Source organism: Garra rufa, chromosome 22 (assembly GCF_049309525.1).
Source record: "Garra rufa chromosome 22, GarRuf1.0, whole genome shotgun sequence".
NCBI classification, from domain to species: Eukaryota; Metazoa; Chordata; class Actinopteri; order Cypriniformes; family Cyprinidae; genus Garra; species Garra rufa.
In genome coordinates, this window is record NC_133382.1 from 19,536,338 (window position 1) to 19,557,013 (window position 20,676).

The window sequence follows — 20,676 nt, forward strand, 5'->3', positions numbered from 1 at the left end:
ATTTGTTACAGTATTTATTAATGTTAGTTAATGCTTTGTTAATGTTAGCTTATAAATATACAACTCATTATTAATCAACGGTGCATTAAATAATATTTATAAATACAACATGTATCAGTAAATGTTGAAACTAATATTAACTAAGATTATTAAGTATTTTTCTTCGGTAGTTCATGTTAACTAATGTAATTAGGTTATCTATTGTTGGACCCTTACTGTAAAGTGTTACTTAAAATATTATGAATTTATGTTTGGCGTTATATTTTTTTAATATTATTTTTTAAAAATCGTATATTGTATAAAGATGCTGTTGCCTGTTATTATATTGTTTTTATGCTTATGTAAAATAAACTAACAAGTTGGCACATAAATGGAAATTTAGAAATGTTCGTGTAATTTTAGACAAGGTCCTAAAAGCAAGAGATGAACACCTGGATGATATATTACTAGAATTGACCACTAATGTTATTCTCCCTATTTGTTGAAATATTTTGTGTTAAAAAATAATGAGGGAAAAATATAAACATCTTAAATGGCTGATCTATTCAAACTAAACGCAATTAGGTCCAAAAATTTCAACATCCTTCCAAGACAATGAGTTCTTATATCCGCACGTCATCTTCTAGCGTCACATCTTTGTCAGTGAACAAAATGGCAACCTACTGCTTAACCGTCGCCCGGCTTCAGGTACGTCAAAATCTACATTTGATTATGTCAACACGCATGCTTTGCATTTGTTAGTTCATTTATTAATGGTATTCACATTTGTACTTGAAAGTTTGAGCTGCACAGATTGAGTGAACTCTCTGTTTTCGTGCTGAAATCTGCTCACGAAGTGTTCACAGGTCATTGTGGCCAAGGATGTCATAGCAGACGCGTTTGCTCCTCGCGGATGGCGTATAACCTTTATTTCCAGCTGTTTAGTACAGGACAGCCAAAGCACGAATCTAGAAATACTTATAACAGTTATATAGATTCACCAATTGTGGATTATTCACGTCTGGCTGTTTGGTTTTAGTCGCAAGGTGAATACAAGGTTAAAACAGCGCAGTGAGGATAACGGCTCTGCCGATGAAGATTAACAACGCAGCGGCGATATCTATAAAACCAAATGTTAATGTTTTATTTATATAGCATTATTATATGTATTCCAGAATTATCATAGCTTCACATTTGAGGTTTAATCATACTGAGCAAAGTGAGCATATGTGATTTCACATTATGATTTGTACCATAAATAATCTACTTTTTTATATGCGCCTACAAAACATAATATAGGCAGTACGAACAATTAAGATGCATTTTAATGTCCACAGCAAATTAGGTTAAAAAATGCGTCAGATAACCTTGATACTGTCATGTTTTTATTATAAGGCATCACTGGTATGACAATAGTTGTCAAGATTGACTAAATGTGTGTTTAATCAACTCAAATGTATTTAAACAACTATAATATGCAATGTTCTCACTGTCACATGGAAACTTAAAATATTAGGGAACTTTACAACTCATTTCCAGACCTGAAGATAGGCCTGGAAAAAGAGAGCATGTCAGTAAAAAAGAAAAAAAATGAATGGAAATTAGGTCAAAGGTATTGGAACCATGTTTGTAATCTAGTTGTTTACTATGTGATTTCTCAGTTTGTGTTCCAGTTCTTTGTGTAATGATTCCCTGTTTGTGTATTTCAGCTCGCTCTGGGTCATGGCGCCCGACGCTTTCATGTGGCGGCAGCTCTCAACGCAAAGGCCAATGTGGCCGTGAGCCGCTTTGAGCCAAACTCTTACATCAACTATGACAAGCTTCGCTCAAATATTGACATTGTGCGCAAAAGGTCAGATAGCGTCACGGTATTTTACACTCAATTTTATTTGCTTCTGCACTTCTTATCTTGTTGGTGACTCAGTTGCTATTTTTTATTCTTACAGACAGATTTTTTTAAAACATGTTTATTTAATCCAAAGTACAGCAAAAACTAAAATTTTGAAATAGTTTTTATTTAAAATATCTATTTTCTATTTGAATAGATTTTAAAATGTGATTTTTTTTCTTGTGATTTTAAAGCTGAAGTTTTAGTCACATGATCCTACAGAAATCATTGTAATATTCTGATTTGCTGCTTTAAAAAAACTCTTCTTCTTCTTCTTCTTCTTCTAATTATTATTATTTTTATTATTATTATTATTATTATTATTATTATGTTGAAAACGGCTAAGTAGATTTTTATTTAGGTTTCTTTTATGAATAGAAAGTTTAGAAGAACAGAATTGATCTGAGATAGAAATCTTTTGTAACATTATACTGGTAGTGTATGCACGTCTTGTGAGTTTTTCCAAGTATTTACATGTGAAAATGCATACTCCAGGCTCAACCGGCCACTCACTCTGTCAGAGAAGATTGTCTATGGCCATCTCGATGATCCAGCTGGACAGGAGATCGTTCGAGGGCGCACGTACTTGCGTCTGCGACCCGATCGAGTTGCTATGCAGGATGCAACAGCACAGATGGCCATGCTGCAGTTCATCAGCAGTGGACTTCCGAGAGTGGCAGTGCCATCCACCATTCACTGTGACCATCTTATCGAGGCCCAGATCGGCGGAGCCCAAGATCTACAGAGGGCAAAGGTAAATCATGCTATTAAGTGATATTGGTAAGGGTGTAGTGTGCATATACTTGTTCTGGATGTGTCTCATTAGGCTTGAAATTTAGCTTAAAGTTGACATTTGTATTATTTAAATGAAAGTCACTTTATTTCTGTTGTGAACCAGGAAGTGAATCATGAAGTTTACAACTTCCTGGCTAGTGCTGGGGCTAAATATGGTGTTGGCTTTTGGAAACCTGGCTCTGGAATCATCCATCAGGTACTTGAGAATTATTATTATTATTTTTTATTTGTCAACCAGTATGGGTTTTGTTTTGGACGCTTGGCCCATGATTATTGTAATTAATATGTCATGTATAATAGTATATTACAGTATAACAGTATTATTGCAATAGTACTATTTCTTTATACTGTATAATTCAATGGCAGTCATATTACATTGGGAAAAAATAAATGTTACCAGTCAAACGTTTTTTTACAGTAGGATTTGTAATGTTTTTTAAAGAAGAGCCTACAGCAAAAACTGTAAAATTTTGATCTGTTTACTATTTGAATATATTTTAAAATGTAATTTAATCCTGTAATTTCAAAGCTGAATTCTTAGCATCGTTACTCCAGTCACATCTATCAGAAACCGTTATGATATTCTGATTTGCTGCTCAAAAACATTTATTAATATTGTTGTTGAAAACAGCAGAGTAGATGTTTTTCCAAGTTTTTTTGAATAGGAAGTTTAGAAGAACAGCATTTATTTGAAATGGAAATCTTTTGTAGCATTATAAATGTCTTTATCATCACTTTCAATCAATATTAAGCATCCTTGCTAAATAAAAGTATTAATTTCCATTATTTCTTTACTAAAAAAATAAAAAATGATACTGATTCCAAGAGTTCGAATAGCTTAGTGTATAATGTTACAAAAGCTTTTTGTTTCCGATAAAGATCTTTTGTATTCAATTTGTATTCAATTGTTTTAAATACTGATGATGATTTTTTTTTTTCTTGAACAGCAAATCAGCATATTAGAATGATTTTTGAAGGATCATGTGACACTAAAAACTGGAGAAATACTGAAACTTCAGCTTTGATCATAGCAATCGATTACATTTTAAAATGTATTTAAATAGAAAGCAGTTATTTTAAATAGTAAATATTTCAAAATTGTACTGTTTTTTTCTGTACTTTAAATTAAATAAATGCAGGCTTGAAGAGCAGAAGACACTTCTTTAAAAAACATTACAAATTGTACTGTTCAAAACTGTATTGTTTTGTTTTCTTCTTATTTTGTACTTGGCTGATCACAGAATGTGTTTGTTACAGCGCAAACAATGTTTTTTCTTTTTAATTTTCAGATTATTTTGGAGAACTACGCATACCCTGGAGTCATGTTGATTGGTACAGACTCGCACACCCCTAATGGTGGTGGTCTGGGCTGCATCTGCATTGGAGTTGGTGGAGCCGATGCTGTTGATGTCATGGCAGGAATCCCCTGGGAGCTGAAGTGTCCAAATGTGAGCTGCTATTAGGGGCTTTTGCACCGGAGGAACCTTTTTATAGTTTCTAGAACTATTGGCACAAGTACCTGCTTTTTGCCATGTTCAGACCGCAGGAAGTCGGAGCAGTTCTAGGAACTTAATTAGTTCCTGCTTCAGAGTGATTGGCATACCACACACCGGCTACACTGCATTTTTTATAATGCCATGCACTTCACAAACATGAAAACAGCGATAATGGCATTTACCTCTTGTCTCCAGCGTTGCTTTCTTTTCTCAGCCTCGATGATATGTAACTCTGCTGTTGTTATAGGAGGTTTAGTCAGATTTTCATGCTCTTTTATTCACGTAAATTGTGCGTTTACATTTCATCTCTGTTATCACGAAACCCATGACACACAACAAAAACAGCTCAGAGCATGGCGTACTCTATTCACATGTTGACTTTTGTAAATTCTGTGCACTGTTCCTGCTGCCAGTGCAAATGCAACCAGGAAAACAAAGGGAGAATAATTTCTAAAACTATGCAGTGCATAGCAAAAGCTTCTATTTCACTTTCTGTTTTACTAATATGTTTGTGTATTCATTTAAGAACATGACACTTTCTATCTAATATAAGGCAAATGTAAGTGTTTATAAGTAATATCTATTTCTACAGGTCATCGGTGTGAAATTGACCGGCACATTATCTGGCTGGACCTCACCAAAAGATGTCATCCTTAAAGTGGCTGGTATTTTGACAGTGAAGGGTGGCACTGGTGCCATTGTGGAGTACCATGGTCCTGGTGTGGATTCTATCTCCTGCACAGGTGAAAGCAATAGTTGGACTGGGTATTATTATAGAACGTAGTGAAGGATCATACCTGTAGCTGCAAAAACAGTGACCATTTTGAGCTATTTTGGGATTGAACTTTCCTTATTTATTTTGGTCAAATTAAATGCTAGCAGAACTTAAACTACTAACTGTGACTTGAAGCTGTAAGTCTACATCCGTAATGAAAGGTCTACATACATAATTATAGAGCAGCAGGGCATGCAATGATACATTTAGCTCAAGTTCTACAAAGGTCATAATGAATGAGAAGTTTCAGACATCATTGTCCAGATGGAATTAAACTTTTCAGAGGATGGCGGTTAGCTGACACCACTAATTTAGTATGTAATTTGCTTGATATTATTCACAGAGGTTGAGTAAGGAAAAGCAGCCATTTTTTAATATAGATGGATTAAAATCATCTGTAAATCTGTGAACTAAACGTACAAAGTCCGATTTGACTGTTTATAGTTATAGTACGACTGTCATGAATAGTTGACTTTAAATTGCTGTTCTTTTAGTGCTACACATTACACAACTCTTGTCAGGGATATCAGTATCAGTCAAAACACATTTTACATTTACAGGACTTGGACAGTTGATAGGGATAGATATTTAATTTATTTTAATTATTTTACCCAAATAAAAGGGATCACACAAAATGCATGTTATTTTATTTAGTACTCGCCTGAATAAGATATTTCACATAAAATGCGTTTAAGTATAGTCCACAAGAGAAACTAATAGTTGAATTTATAAAAATGACCCCGTTCAAAAGTTTAAACACGCTTGATTCTTAATTTCTTCTGCTGTTCTTCAGAACAATCCTTTAGCTCCCACAAATTCTTTGGTTTTTCAACATTTTTGTATATTTGAACCCTTTCCCACAATGACTGTATGATTTTGAGATCCACCTTTTCACACTGAGGACAACTGAGGGACTCATATGCAACTATTGCAGAAGGTTCAAATGCTGACTAAGGCTTCAAAAGCAAAATATCTTTGAATTTCAAGATCAGGGTAAATTTAACTTATTTTGTCTTCTGGGAAACATGCAAGTTTCTTCTGTAGCTTTTGAAGGGCAGTACTAAATCTTCATTCTGTTCAAAAGTTTATACCCCTGGCTCTTAATGTATCATGTTTCCTTCGGGAGCATCAGCGAGCGTTTGAACCTTCTGTAATAAGTGCATACGAGTCCCTCAGTTGTCCTCATTGTGAAAAGATGGATCTCAAAATCGTACAGTCATTGTTAGAACTATTATTTTCTTTTGTGGACTATATGTAAATGTCGTTTATGTGAAATATTTTTTTCAGGTCAGTACTTAATAAAAAATAAAAAAAACATGCAATTTTGTATGATTCCTCGTACTTTGGTAAAATGACCATTTTGCAAATTCTGCAAGGTGTATGTCAATCATTGTAAAAACTGAAAATTAATTTGTAGTTTTCTAACTAGGGATGGCCACCATCTGTAATATGGGTGCTGAAATTGGAGCTACCACTTCTGTGTTCCCTTACAATCACCGTATGAGGACTTACTTGGAGAAGACGGGTCGTGGAGGTAAGCAGCAGTGATAGACTTCTGTCAATAGATAATTTAGCTCAATGCTGAAAAAAAGTTTGACCTCTCATTCTATTTTCCCCTCATAGAAATCGCTGCTGTTGCAAATGAGAACCAAGATCTGCTGGTACCTGACTCTGGCTGTCAGTACGACCAGATAATCGAGATTAATCTAAGTGAGGTAAGAGCAGGTCAATTAGGGAAAGTAGTTGAATGTATCTTACAGTTGCAATAAAGAGTTAATGATTATTGCACTCCAGCATGTTTTATTATACTCCTTTACAGCTGAAGCCTCACATCAATGGCCCATTTACTCCTGACCTGGCCCACCCTGTTTCAGACATCGGCTCTATTGCTGAGAAGCATGGCTGGCCCCTGGAAGTCAAAGTTGGTTAGTGATTTAGTGTTCAGTTTATTTTATTGTCATTTATAGACTTTTTATGGTTATTAATCACTAAAATGGCTCCCTTTCATAACCACACAGGTCTTATTGGAAGCTGCACCAACTCCAGTTATGAGGACATGGGCAGAGCTGCCTCTTTGGCCAAACAAGCACTTGACAAAGGACTCAAATGCAAAGCCCAGTTCACAGTCACCCCTGGGTCCGAGCAGATTCGTGCCACAATTGAGCGAGATGGCTATGTGAGTCTGAATTGGAGAACCATTGGATTTTATGATTCTATGACGGCTTCATTGTGCTTAGTGTGTAGGACCAAATAACTTGATTGTTCTGTATTGAATAATTGAATGTGTTTCTTTAGGCTAAAGTGTTGAGGGATGTTGGTGGAGTTGTCCTGGCTAATGCCTGTGGACCCTGCATCGGTCAGTGGGACAGGTAAAGTATTTGTCTTTGTGGATGTTTTTTGCAAGGACTTAATTCTACTTAAGTATTTTACACTAACCAAGGCTGCAATTATTTGTTCAAAATATAACAAACAGTATCATTACAATTTAAAATAACCATTTATTCATATGGGGCCAAACTGAATTTTCAGCATCTATTACTCAATTTTTCAGTGTCACATGATCCTTCCAAAGTCATTGTAAAAATTCTGATTTGGTTCTTGAGAAACATTTTGTATTATCAGTGTTAAACAAAATTCAAAAGAACAGCATTTATTTGGAATAGAATTATATGCATTTCTTTCAGGAATGACACCAAAGTCAGAAATGTACTGAAATCTACAGTGCCTTGTAAAATTTCATACCCCTTTTTTTTTTGACGTTTAATGTTGCTGCCTTATGTTAAACTGTTTTAAATTACTTTTCTACATCAATCTATACTCCATGCACCATAATGACAAAGCAAAAACAGAATTGTCACAACTTCATTAATTTATTAAAAATAAAAAACTGAAATAAGTACGTTTCATAAGTATTCATACCTTTAACTCAGTACTTAGCTGAAGCACCTTTACAGCCTCAAGTGTTTTTGGGTATGATGCAACAAGATTTGCACATCAACATTTGGCAATTATCTGTCATGCTTTGCCTCACCTCTCAAGCTTTGTCAGCCTGGATGGGGTCTGACAGAAATTTTTAGGTTTCTCCAGAAATGTTTGATTGGCGGTGGCTGGGCCACTCAAAGACATTCACAGAGTTGTCTATACGCCACTCTTGCTGTGTGTTTAGGGTCATTGTCCTGTTGGAAGGTAAACCTTCTGCCCAGTCTGAGGTTCTGAATGCTCTGGACTAGGTTTTCATTAAGGCTATCTCAATAATTTGGTGCATTGAGGTTTTCTTTTACTCTGACGAGTCCCTTAGTCCCTGCCACTGAAAAACAGCCCCACAGCATGAGGCTGCTATCAACACACTTTACTTTTGGGATGGTGCTCTGGAGGTGAGGTTCATCAGACCAAAGAATCTTGTTTCTCACAGTCTGGGGGTCCTTTAGGAACATAACAAAAATCTAAAAAAAAATGAAGGGGTATAAATACTTTCGCAAGGCACTGTACAACTGACTGCACATTTTTCCAGTCAATAAAGGATTACTTGTTGGGTATGAAATTGATTTGTGAGAAGAGAGAGAAGGTGCTGAGTCATACGAGAGATACAAACCTAGAAAAATCAGAGGCCTGTTATAATGGTCATACAGGTTTATGCAAAAATATTTTAACTTAATCCCATGATTGACAATCCGTATTGAGTAATTCAAAGAACTGTGTAATAAAGCTATGTAATAAAACCATATCGTAAACCAATAAAATCTTTCTTACAGACGTGATGTTAAGAAGGGAGAGAAGAACACCATTGTTACATCATTCAACAGAAACTTTACAGCCAGAAACGATGCTAACCCTGCCACTCATGCTTTTGTCACTTCCCCAGAGGTACTTTGACCTGTATTAAATGTGCCACACTCTTTGAGATCCTTTTTACAATATTGCAAAAGTATTTATTCTTTCCCTTTTTCATATAATTTTGCCTCGTAGATCGTCACAGCCCTTGCCATTGCAGGCACTCTGAAGTTCAACCCTGAGACTGACTTCCTCACAGCCCCCAACGGAGAGAAGTTTAAACTGCTGCCACCCACAGGAGATGAGCTTCCTGCCCGTGACTTTGACCCAGGTCAGGATACCTACCAGCACCCACCAGCTGATGGAACTAGTCTGAAAGTAGATGTCAACCCTCAGAGCAACCGCCTGCAGTTGCTCGAGCCCTTCGACAAATGGAGTGGAAAAGACCTCGAGGACCTCCAAGTGCTCATCAAGGTGAGTTTTAGTCATAGTTATACTAAAATCCTAAATTTCAAACATCCAAGTAATATAACTCTGTTGTCAGGTGAAAGGAAAGTGCACCACTGACCACATCAGCGCTGCCGGACCTTGGCTGAAGTTCCGTGGCCACCTTGATAACATTTCCAATAACCTGCTCATTGGTGCCGTTAATATTGAGAACGATGCCGTCAATAAAATTCGCAACCATCTGACTGGAGAGTTTGGTGGTGTCCCTGATGTTGCACGCCATTACAAAGTAAGAGCTGGTTTAGCACTCCCATCTATCATGATGTTTTCTGCCTACTGGAAGTATTTGTGTTCATAGCAGTTTCTGGATGTCTGTTAATATCCCACTTGCAGAAGCACAATGTTTCATGGGTAGTTGTGGGAGATGAGAACTACGGTGAAGGTTCCAGCAGAGAGCATGCTGCTCTGGAGCCCAGACATTTAGGAGGGAGGGCCATCATTGTGAAGAGCTTTGCTAGAATCCATGGTGAGTGTGAAATACTCCTCCCTCAGGAAGATAAGCGTCATTTAGCAATTGTTTTTAATTCTTCTGTCTTGTTTGAACAGAAACTAACTTGAAGAAACAGGGCCTGCTGCCCCTCACCTTTGCCAACCCTGCTGATTACGACAAAATCTGCCCAGATGATAAAATCTCCATTTTAGGGCTTAAGAGCTTTGCCCCTGGAAAGGTAAGAACTATACTGTTAATCCATGATTAGGGGTCTGCGATATATATGTGATTAAATGTTTGATTTGACATTATCAAGTATTTAGTTTGAATACCGCCTCGTGGACCTTTCCTGATCCCACCGCCCCTCTCTCCCACTAGCTTCCTGTCAAATTTCCACTGTCCTATCCAGAAAAATGCAGAAATGCAGGCTTTCATAACCTGCATTAAACAGTGTGTAAATGCATCTAAATGCTACTTCCAATGGATTTTCTGTTTCCTCTGCATTGCAAAGACAAATTTTGTTGATACTGATCAGTGTTGTTTTCGTCAACGATGACGATGACGAAATCATTTCGTTGACGCCACTTTTTTTCATGACGATAACGAGACGATGACGCGATAAAAATGGCTCGTTGATGACTAAAACATGACGAGACGTGTGTGAGTTTTCGTTGACGAGACGAGAATAGACAAATGTTAGTGGGTGGTCCGTCAGACGTTTAAAATGCATGACATTTCTGCTTATTGTGCATGCCAATCATAACCTAAAACGTATCTGCCGCTATGGCAAGCCGTTTTAGCATTCCATCCTTGTTTGTCTTTTATGTTTTAAAACATTCCTTCATTATTGTAATTATTGGTGAAAATAGTCGATCCGGAAGCTCACATTGTGTTGAAATATAGATCTGCTATTTTCAGAACTTACAAGTGACACTACCCAACAGCAAAATACTTACTGACCTACATTAATTTGTTAAAAGACTACTTTTTCCCCTTTTTTGACTAAAACTAGACTAAAACCTTTTTGACTTTTCGTCGACTAAAACTAGACTAAAACCTTTTTGACTTTTCGTCGACTAAAATTGGACTAAAACTATCACATATAGAAGTGACTAAAATTTGACTAAAACTAATAAGCATTTTAGTCCATAAGACTATGACTAAATCTAAGATGGTTGTCAAAAACAACACTGATACTGATTTTATTTGGTTGGTAACAGCCCAGATGTCTTATTATTCTAATTCACTGATTAAATGTAAGAATTTGACTCAAAAGATAATGCACACTTTTACAAAAATGGCTTTTTAAAAGTTAAAACTGCCCATAAAAGGTAAAAATCTATTTAAACTTATTGGAAAAGATTCAATTCTATCAGTGTGAACTGACTACCACACAGAATATGAAGACTATCAAAAAAATAGAAGTCAGCTGTCCATGGTAGTCCTGAAGATACAAGTACAATAACACACTCACAACTTTTTGTCAATATCGCACACCCTATCCATTATTTTAATTTATATACCTCTTTCCTGGTTTAAGTTGGTCATATGGAGTCATTCTGTAAATCAGGGTTTCCCAAACCCCTTTTGGCCTAAAATATTTACTTTTAAAGGGATAGTTCACCCAACAATGAAAATTCTGTCATTAATTGCTCACCCTCATGTCGTTCCAAATCTGTAAGACCTGCGTTCATATTTGTAATGCAAATTAAGATATTTTTAATTAAACCCGCTAGCTTTCTGACCCTGCATAGACAGCGACGGAACTACCACATTCAAGGCCAAGAAAGGTAGTAAGGACATTGTTAAAATAGTGACACCAGTGGTTCAACCATATTATAAAGCTATGAGAATACTTTTTATGCACAAAGAAAAGAAAAATAACTTTACTCAACAATCTCTTCTCGTCCGTGTCATTCTCCGCCAGTGTTGCTACTTAAAGCGACCACAACTCCGTGATATTTAGCCCCTGGAATGCAAATTTTACCAGGGGAACACTGACAGAAAATGTGTATTTTACCCCCCATAATGCATTTTGTATTCAATCACGATTGGGCTAGTTTTAGACTAGTTTTGGTTGCCAATGGGACTGTTCTGTTGCAATGCTGGCAAACCTGGTCTCCTGCGCATTCACGAGAGTCTTCGTAAACATGTCTGATGATGCTCCAGAAGGAAAAAAAAGTGCATTAAGAGCCTTTTGAATTTGAAGATCAGGGTAAATATAACTTATTTTGCCTTCTGGGAAACATGTAACTATCTTCTATAGCCTCTGCAGGGCAGAACAAAATGGAAATCTCCATTCTGTTCAAAAGGCTCTTAATGCATGTTTTTTCCTTCTGAAGCATCAGTGAGCGTTTGAACCTTCTGTAATAGTTGCATATGAGTCTCTCAGTGTAAAAAAGATCTCAAAAATTCTGTAAACCCAAAGAATTTGTGGGACCTGATGGATTATTCTGAAGAACAGCAGGCTGTTTAACTGTTCAGGACAAACAAGAGACTCATGAACAACTATCACTAAACAAAACCACACAGCTGTAGAGCATTCAGGAACAACATGAAATGATTATTTTCTCTTTGTAAACATCTTATACGTGAAACATGTTTTTCAGGTCAGTACATTCATTTTGTATAATGCCTCTTATTTTGGTAAAATAATTAATGTTAAGCAGATTCTGAAAGAGGGATGTAAACTTTTGAACTCAACTGTATTCATCAACTCTTTTAAAAAAAAACAACAACCTGCAGTTCCCTGCTGTAAACATTTGTTTATATTCTTACCTTTCCTAATATTCCCTGTAATTTCCATAACTCTAATTTTTTGTTCCATTAGCCCCTGAAGGCCGTCATCAAGCACAGTGATGGAAGCTCAGAAACCATTGAGTTGAACCACACCTTCAACGAAACCCAGATCGAATGGTTCCAGGCTGGCTCCGCCCTCAACAGAATGAAGCAGATGCAGAAATGAACGTGATTGGCTATTAATAGACAGATTTGGGAGGGGGGAAGAGATTATGCTTCAAACAGGAGGATTTGCTATGTGTATGAAAGGTTTAAATACTCATGTAATTATGAACTGAAATATACATAATACATAAATACATTTTAAAACCGTGTTGCATAGACAAGTCATGTCATTACTATACAAAGCTATATATAATACATTAAAAGGTATTACGTTTAGCTACTATGTAATGCTTATAAACTTCAAACTGGGTCTGTGTATTACAGAATGGGTAATTAAAAAAAAAATGCTTGTTAGTGGGAGAAACCAGTGTTTAATTTATAAAATCATCCAAGTGTGTGTTCAGGCAGTTGTTGATTATTATTTCTGCTGTTTGTAATATTACACTGAACTGTAATAAGAGCTGCTTGTGAATTTTCTGTCCTCAGCTATTAATGGATTATCTTCACATGATTCTTTTAGCAGAGATTATCAACCATTCATGATTGTTGCTGTTCACGCAAGCTTGTAACTTGACCGATGTTCATGTAGCTATTCTTACTGTGAGTCAGAGTGACTTGTCTATGCTTATTCTTCAAGCCCTAGCAGATCCTGTCATATAGAAATATTTCTGGTACTAAGTACACCACAGGTCAAGTTCATAAACGTTTTAAACTGAATGCTTATTTATAAACGTCCAATGTGCATTATCTTAAGTGTTTTGGATGAGTAATGGATCCGTAATCAGACCTCCAAACTCTTTTCCTTTATATTTGAGTGCCCTTTTTTGTAGGGTTGCATTTTCTTTTCTTTTCGAACAGAGCCATGCCCATGTCAAAGCAGTGACATCAATCACTCTGATCAGCAGACTATAGCAGCTGTTTTCAAGATACCAAGCAGTAAATGACTAGCTTTGTCTGAGTCTACATATTCATCCTCATAAGATGAACTTTTACCGTTGTATGAATGCTAGCCAGTGCAGTAAATGTAAAGATTGCTGTCTGGATGTATTGCAGCTCTGTGAAAGAAAGGAATGATGGGTTTTGTGCTTCTTGTAACACCCCACAAACACATCCTCTTGATTATGACTCCATTATTTTCATTCTCTTTTTTTCGTTCTTGAGGAATTGAATGCTGATTGGTTACAGTGGGTTATAAAATAAAAGTCATAAAAAAATCTGTCCTTTTGCATTTATACTGTGTGAAAATATATATATTTTAGAAATGTGTAAAATATTGGAAAATTATTTAGCTTCTTTTATGGTTAGACTACACTACTAAGATTTTTTAAATGTTTTTTTTTAAGTCTCTTCTGCTCACCAAGCCTGCATTTATTTGATCCAAAATCCAATATATTTTTAGTATTTAAAATAACTGCTTTGTATTTAAATATATTTGAAAATGTAATTTATTTGTGATCAAAGCAAAATTTTCAGCATATTTACTCCAGACTTAAGTGTCACATGATCCTTCAGAAATCATTCTAAAATTCTGATTTGCTGTTCAAGAAACATTTATTATCAATATTATTAATATTTAAAACAGTTGAGTACGTGTTTTCCAGGATTCTTTAATGAATAGAAAGACCCAAAGATCAGCATTTATGTGAAATAAAAAGCTTTTGTAACATACACTGTATCGTTCAAAAGCCTGGAGTCAATTTATTTTATTTTATTTTTTATTATTTTTTATAGAAATTGATACTTTTATTTAGCAAGGATGCTTTAAATTGATGAAGTAATGATAAAGATATTTACAATGTTACAAAATATATCAATTTCACATAAAAACGTTCTATTCATCAAAGAAACCTGAAAATAATTATTCTCAGCTATTTTCAACAAAATAATAATAATAATAATAAATGTTTTTTGAGCAGCAAATCAGAATATTAGAATGATTTCTGAAGGATCGTATGACTGGAGTAATGATGCTAAAAATTCAGCTTTAAATTTTTACATTTTAAAATATATTCAAACAGTAAATTTAAATAGTAAATATATTTCTACATTTTAACGTTTTTTCTGAACTTTGGATCCAATAAAAGCAGAAAATACTTTGAAAAACATTAAAAATCTCACTGTTCAAAAACTTTTGACTGGTAGTGTATGTTTACTCCCTGTCTACTCCTTGTAGCACTATACTGTTTAAATTATGTAAATAATTTAGTTAATTATTTAGTAATTTAGTTCAATTCAATGTTTGTTTTTACATTTTTACACCCTGGCTGACGCCTAGTGGTCACCTGACACCAGTTTCTCTGAGGTACATAATATGTATATAGTGGTTGTTACGCGTTTACATCCTCTATTTTATAAAGTATCTGTCTTTAAGAACCGCTGAGTGAAATATTACAATATTTCTAAACATCATGAAAACATAAATAAGCACATCTACGCTGCGTCGCGTCAAACTAGAACGCGTCTGTATTACATTATGGACGCTCTGATTGGTCGACTGAAGACTGACGTCAGGATTCTGTCGTTCATTATAATTGGAGCGTTTTTGTTTTCTTGCGTCGCGTCGCGTCTCTCGCGTTCAATTTTGATGGGGTGTCCCTCCCTCTCCTCCCGTAACCTCATTTATTGTGTGCTACGTAAGGGTCCCTTGAATATGTGGACCACGAATGATAGTATCCAGACATTTAATACTAGACTCTAATGTAGCTATGTAGAAATATTGTTGTTTTTTGCAGCCGTCGAGATATCAAACGACAGATTGGTATCCACTATAACGTACTGTACGGTAAGAATTTCAATATGTTTTCCTGTCCGTATATATTACCGTTGATTGAATACGCCTTTCTTGTTACGGTGTCGCATACTGTGGACTACGTTTGTCAACAACCTGCATAGTTGAGCGCAGGTTGATAATATGATAATAAAACACAAATATCGTTACAGTTTAATCGCAGTCACTGTCGAATATGCTGATATAGAGTTTGCAGAACACAGATGCTTGGTGTTTCTTAGACTACAGGGAAACCCTTGGCGCATTGTAAAACAATGAAAGGGAAACAACAAGAAGGGGGAAAACAGTCGCCCCTAGTAATAAGATCTGATGTGGTCCTGATGCAGCTGCTGCACCCAGATTTGAGTTTAGAGAGAGCAACACACAACACAAGACATAAAAACGTCTCTTCAGTAAAAGCAGGTCAAATCTGGCAGGGTGGATTATTTCAAAGCAACTGTTAATGTTTAATGTCACAAATCTTTTTTTTTTCAAATCACAGAGGCCTCATCTCATCTCCAGTGAACTACATACCAATGGCTGATTCAGACAGCACATCTACATCTGATCGAAAGCCGCACTGCCCACATACACCTATCTCACTTTCATTACCTTTCCTGAGAGAGGGCAGCAATGTCTTGGAGAGGAAACCGCCCCAAACAGGGGAACCTCCTAGTCCACTGCCAACCAAACGCACACGCACCTATTCAGCGTGAGTATCTAGGAAAAACATATCATGTAGTTTGTGTAAATATGATACAAAATTATTATTATTTTTTATAGTTTGTCTGACTTTATTGTAGCAGATGGATTTTTTTTTTTTTTTTTTACAGATATTGACACTTTTCTGCTTTGTTCTTCAATATCGGGGCTACCGATAAGTGCCAAAAAGGGCAAAAAAGATTAATTTAAGACATCTCAGAGCAAATAAATAACATAAAATGAAGACATGAAATGAAAAATTCATGTACTTTGTGTAAATGTGACACAAAAAAGAGTTTTGACTATTATTTTTATATTTTGCCTTATTTTAATGTTGCAGATCGATAATTTTTTTTTACAGATATTAACAGTTTTCTACTTTGATCTTCAGTTTCGGAGCTACCAGTAAGTGCAAAAGAGAGCGAAAAAAATGCATTTTTAAGACATTTTAGAGCAAATAAATAAAATAAAAATAATACATAAAATGAAACATTTTGAAAAAAACAAGTACTTTGTGTAAATGTGATACAACAAGAGATTTTTTACAGATATGACAGATATTTTTTCTTTTTTTACAGAAAGATTGACTTTTCTTTTCTTTAGTTTCGGAGCTACCAATAAGTGCAAAAGAGAGCAAAAAAACCCAGCAGTTTTAAGACATTTTAGAGCAAATAAATACAATAAAAGGAAACATTAAAATATTTCATGTACTTTGTGTGGATGGATTTTTTTTTTTACAGATATTGACATTTTCTGCTTTGTTTTTTTAGTATCGGGCTAAAGATAAGTGCCAAAGACAGTGAAAAAAAAAACAGTTTAAGACATTTTAGAGCAAATAAATAAAATAAAAATAATACATAAAATGAAACATTTTGAAAAAATCATGTGTAAATGTGATACAAAAAGAGTTTTGACTATTATTTTTATATTTTATCTGACTTTAATGTAGTGTGGATATAATGGATATTTTTTACAGACTTTTTTTTGCTTTGTTCTTCAGTTTTGGGGCCAGCGATAAGTGCCAAAGAGAGGGAAAAACACAGCAAATAAATAAAATTAAATTAATAAATAAAATGAAACATAAAAAAAAAAATGTACATTGTGTAAATGTGATACAAAAAAAGTTTTTACTGTTATTTTTATATTTTGTCTGACTTTACTGTAGCTGATGGATTTTTTTTTTTACAGATATTGACATTTTCTGCTTTGTTTTTTAGTATCGGGCTAAAGATAAGTGCCAAAAACAGTGGAAAAAAAAAAACTAAGACATTTTAGAGCAAATAAATGAAATGAAATAATTACATAAAATGAAACATTTTGATAAAAAATGTGTACTTTGTCTAAATGTGATACAAAAAGAGTTTTGACTATTTTATTTATATTTTGTCTGACTTTATTGTAGTGGATTGATTTTTTTTTACAGATATTGACATTTTCTGCTTTGTTTTTTAGTATCGGGCTAAAGATAAGTGCCAAAGACAGTGAAAAAAAAAAACAATTTAAGACATTTTAGATCAAATAAATAAAATAAAAATAATACATAAAATGAAACATTTTGAAAAAATCATGTGTAAATGTGATACAACAAGAGTTTTGACTATTATTTTTATATTTTGCCTGATTTTAATGTAGCAGATGGATATTTTTTAAACATATTGACACTTTTCTGCTTTGTTTTTCAGTATTGGGCTAAAGATAAGTGCCAAAAACAGTGAAAAAAAAAAACTATTTAAGACATTTTAGAGCAAATAAATGAAATGAAATAATTACATAAAATGAAACATTTTGAAAAAATCATGTGTAAATGTGATACTAAAGATAAATGCCAAAAACATTGATAAAACAGCAATTTATGACATTTTAGAGCAATTAAAAAATATTAAATTAAAGTAAATAAAACATTTTAAAAATGAATGTACTTTGTGTAAATGTGATATAAAAAGAGTTTTGACTATTATTTTTATATTTTGTCTGACTTTATTGTAGTGGATGGATTTTTTTTTTTTTTTTTTTTTTTTTTACAGATATGGACACTTATGCTTTTTTCTTCAGTGTCGGGTGTCAAAGAGTTTTGACTATTATTTTTATATTTTGTCTGACTTTAATGTAGCAGATGGATGTTTTTTTTTTTTGTTTTTTTTTTACAGATATTGACACTTTTCTGCTTTGTTCTACAGTATCAGGGCTAGCGATAAGAGAGCCAAAAAAATCAATTTAAGACATTTTAGAGCAAATAAATAAAATAAAATGAAACATTAAAATTAAAATTGTGACCATTAACTGAGAGTCATTGCAGACAAAATTAGGACTTGATTATTATTATAATTTTTTTTATAATTGTAGCTTCTTTACTCTGTTATTTTGTCAGATCGGTAAGAGCCAAATCTGGACCCATCTTCAAGGGCATTTGCAAGAACTTCTCAAGGTCACAAGGTCACGGATTCATTCGCCCCTCCCATGGAGGAGAAGACATATTTGTTCACATCTCAGAGTAAGTGTGATAATTAAAATGGTAAATATTAAATTGTAAGCATTGAATTTAAAATTGTTTTAGTTTAGCAACTGCTTTAAAAGATGATTAAAAATAAATATGTAAAGAAATGTTAAAATATAATGTAATGTTATATTATATCATACTCTTTTTTTTTTTAGTATTGAGGGTGAATATGTGCCAATGGAGGGTGATGAGGTGACCTACAAAGTGTGTCCTGTTCCTCCCAAGAACCTAAAATTCCAAGCCGTTGAGGTGGTCATCACCAACCTGTCTTCCGGGAGGAAGCACGAGACCTGGTCCGGGCAAGTTATCAGCTCCTAGCTCTTACATTCAAAGCCCAACAGAAGAAAAAAAGCAGAGAGGAAGAAATAAAGTAAAGGTTTAACTCGAGGTGCTCATGCTGGCGTAAAATGGTGTTGTGTGTAAGTAGGATAGGGATGGAATAGCAATTAGGGTTATGCAACTGTTGTTTTCTCCGGCCTGGCAAATAAGCAACAGGAAGTTAGTGAAAGGTTTGTTTGGAAAATGTTTTGGGATGCAAGTCAGCTGAGCTTTAATATAGCGTTGGCAGAACATAACATAACTGTGAAACAAAAAAGCAGCAGTGTTGCCCTTGTTTGAAACTTTGTCATTCATATGTAATTAATTATGTATTTATTTTCACTTTCTGTACAGGGACATTTGAGTTCGTCGTGATGTGTATGTTCAAGTCATTTATGTAAAACCGATTTCCTAAACTAAATTAATGCACTTCAATGGAAACTTCCATTCATTTAATTGTGATTGATAGGACTGATATTAGTTTTCTGTAAGAAAGCTACAAATCCCAAAATCACAGTAGCTCATTTTGTCAAGAACAATGCTTCTTATGATAATTCTAATAAAACTGAAATAACATAACAATGCTGTGTTTTTCTCTGTCTCTCTCGATATTTTTATCCATTAAAGCATATTTAAGGTATACTTTCAGTTTTTCAGACTTTTAAATCCATTCCAGCTATGTAAATGAAGTGCTTATAAAGATAAAATTGAAGTGTGAGAATATGGAGACTGCCAAAGTAAATGCAAAATCAGAAATTAAATAAATCTTAAATAAATTAAATAATAATATTAAATATAAAAATATGACCAATTGAATTATTTGTTTTACTGTATGTATATCAACAAATATACTTAAATATCCACCTTTTTATCGTGAGAACTAGCATGGCCATTTTAAAACTTTATGGGTCAGGCTTCCGGTTTCATCCATGTCCAGCTATTTTTTTGCTGTACAAAACAGCTCATTTTGCTGCTTGATATTGCAAATTACATGTTATTTTAATGTATTTATCCTAATTATGAACAAACTGGATTGTATTGCAAATTTACCGTTTACTGCACGTTTTATTTTTCTCCTTATTTCCATGTAGTGGCTAATGAACCGAAGTCTTACCCATAGGCTTACTTCCGTTATATAATAAAAAATAAAAAAGGTCAATATATAACAGAGAAAAAGAGATAGGCTGTATCCTAAATCGCACCCTATACCCTCAAATAGGGTACTATAGGGGCAAATAGGGCACTATTTGAGGGGACATCCAGTTTAAGTGGTGTTCGAAACCATAGTGGACGTTCTCGAGTGCACTCATGGCATTGCACTCACCGATGTACAATCAACGGCTAGTGATAACCCATAATGCACTGTGAGACTGAGTCGCGCGCCGATTGAATTCCCGCGTCTCACCAGAAGATGGCGCCTGCAGCTGAATCATCCATCTGTTCATTTTACAACACGCTCGTCCACGGCGCAATACAGCGTACAAAACAGGTACAAATTCGTTGTAAATTGATTATTAAATTGTTTATATAGGGTTTATACGTAATTTCCGTGACATAGTTCTTGATAAATTCTTTAATCTTACTACTGGAACTGTCCGTTTTAAATGATTGTTAAACAGCAAGCATACTAAGCAAAAGCTGCAATCTTTCTGGTGCATTTAAGTGTCCGAATTTACTCACTGGTTTACTTCTTAAAGTGAACTGTATGAGTGGACTAATGTAGGGAATAGTGAATATGGTATAGGGGGCGATTTCGGATACATCCATAGACATCCAGTGTAAAACTTTCAAAGCATAGCCGTTTAATAAATGTTAAGATGTGCTGTAGCGCCATCTATCGGCGGAAG

General features: G+C 34.6%; 2 protein-coding genes across 2 annotated transcripts; both read left to right on the plus strand.

The window, feature by feature from the left end:
* Positions 1-627: 627 nt before the first annotated feature.
* Positions 628-13,761, plus strand: aco2 (aconitase 2, mitochondrial). Its single transcript, XM_073828098.1, has 17 exons — positions 628-687; positions 1,689-1,831; positions 2,363-2,621; positions 2,766-2,858; positions 3,952-4,110; positions 4,751-4,901; positions 6,363-6,467; positions 6,557-6,648; positions 6,753-6,858; positions 6,952-7,109; positions 7,229-7,302; positions 8,686-8,797; positions 8,900-9,178; positions 9,249-9,440; positions 9,545-9,677; positions 9,758-9,879; positions 12,472-13,761. Exons 1-17 carry the CDS (start codon positions 652-654, stop codon positions 12,604-12,606), a joined length of 2,349 nt encoding a protein of 782 aa, XP_073684199.1. The 5' UTR covers positions 628-651; the 3' UTR covers positions 12,607-13,761.
* A 1,376-nt stretch (positions 13,762-15,137) lies between these two features.
* csdc2a (cold shock domain containing C2, RNA binding a) lies at positions 15,138-19,398 on the plus strand. Its single transcript, XM_073828099.1, has 4 exons — positions 15,138-15,327; positions 15,815-16,024; positions 18,383-18,505; positions 18,667-19,398. Exons 2-4 carry the CDS (start codon positions 15,849-15,851, stop codon positions 18,827-18,829), a joined length of 462 nt encoding a protein of 153 aa, XP_073684200.1. The 5' UTR covers positions 15,138-15,327; positions 15,815-15,848; the 3' UTR covers positions 18,830-19,398.
* The last annotated feature ends 1,278 nt before the right edge of the window (positions 19,399-20,676 follow it).

Coding starts and splice junctions, on each gene's coding strand:
- csdc2a (XM_073828099.1), top strand. CDS start 15,849: ATGGCTGATTCAGACAGCACATCTACATCTGATCGAAAGCCGCACTGC. Junction 16,025..18,382: donor CGCACACGCACCTATTCAGC/GTGAGTATCTAG, acceptor TTATTTTGTCAG/ATCGGTAAGAGCCAAATCTG. Junction 18,506..18,666: donor ATATTTGTTCACATCTCAGA/GTAAGTGTGATA, acceptor TTTTTTTTTTAG/TATTGAGGGTGAATATGTGC.
- aco2 (XM_073828098.1), top strand. CDS start 652: ATGGCAACCTACTGCTTAACCGTCGCCCGGCTTCAG. Junction 8,798..8,899: donor CTTTTGTCACTTCCCCAGAG/GTACTTTGACCT, acceptor TTTGCCTCGTAG/ATCGTCACAGCCCTTGCCAT. Junction 9,880..12,471: donor AGAGCTTTGCCCCTGGAAAG/GTAAGAACTATA, acceptor TTGTTCCATTAG/CCCCTGAAGGCCGTCATCAA.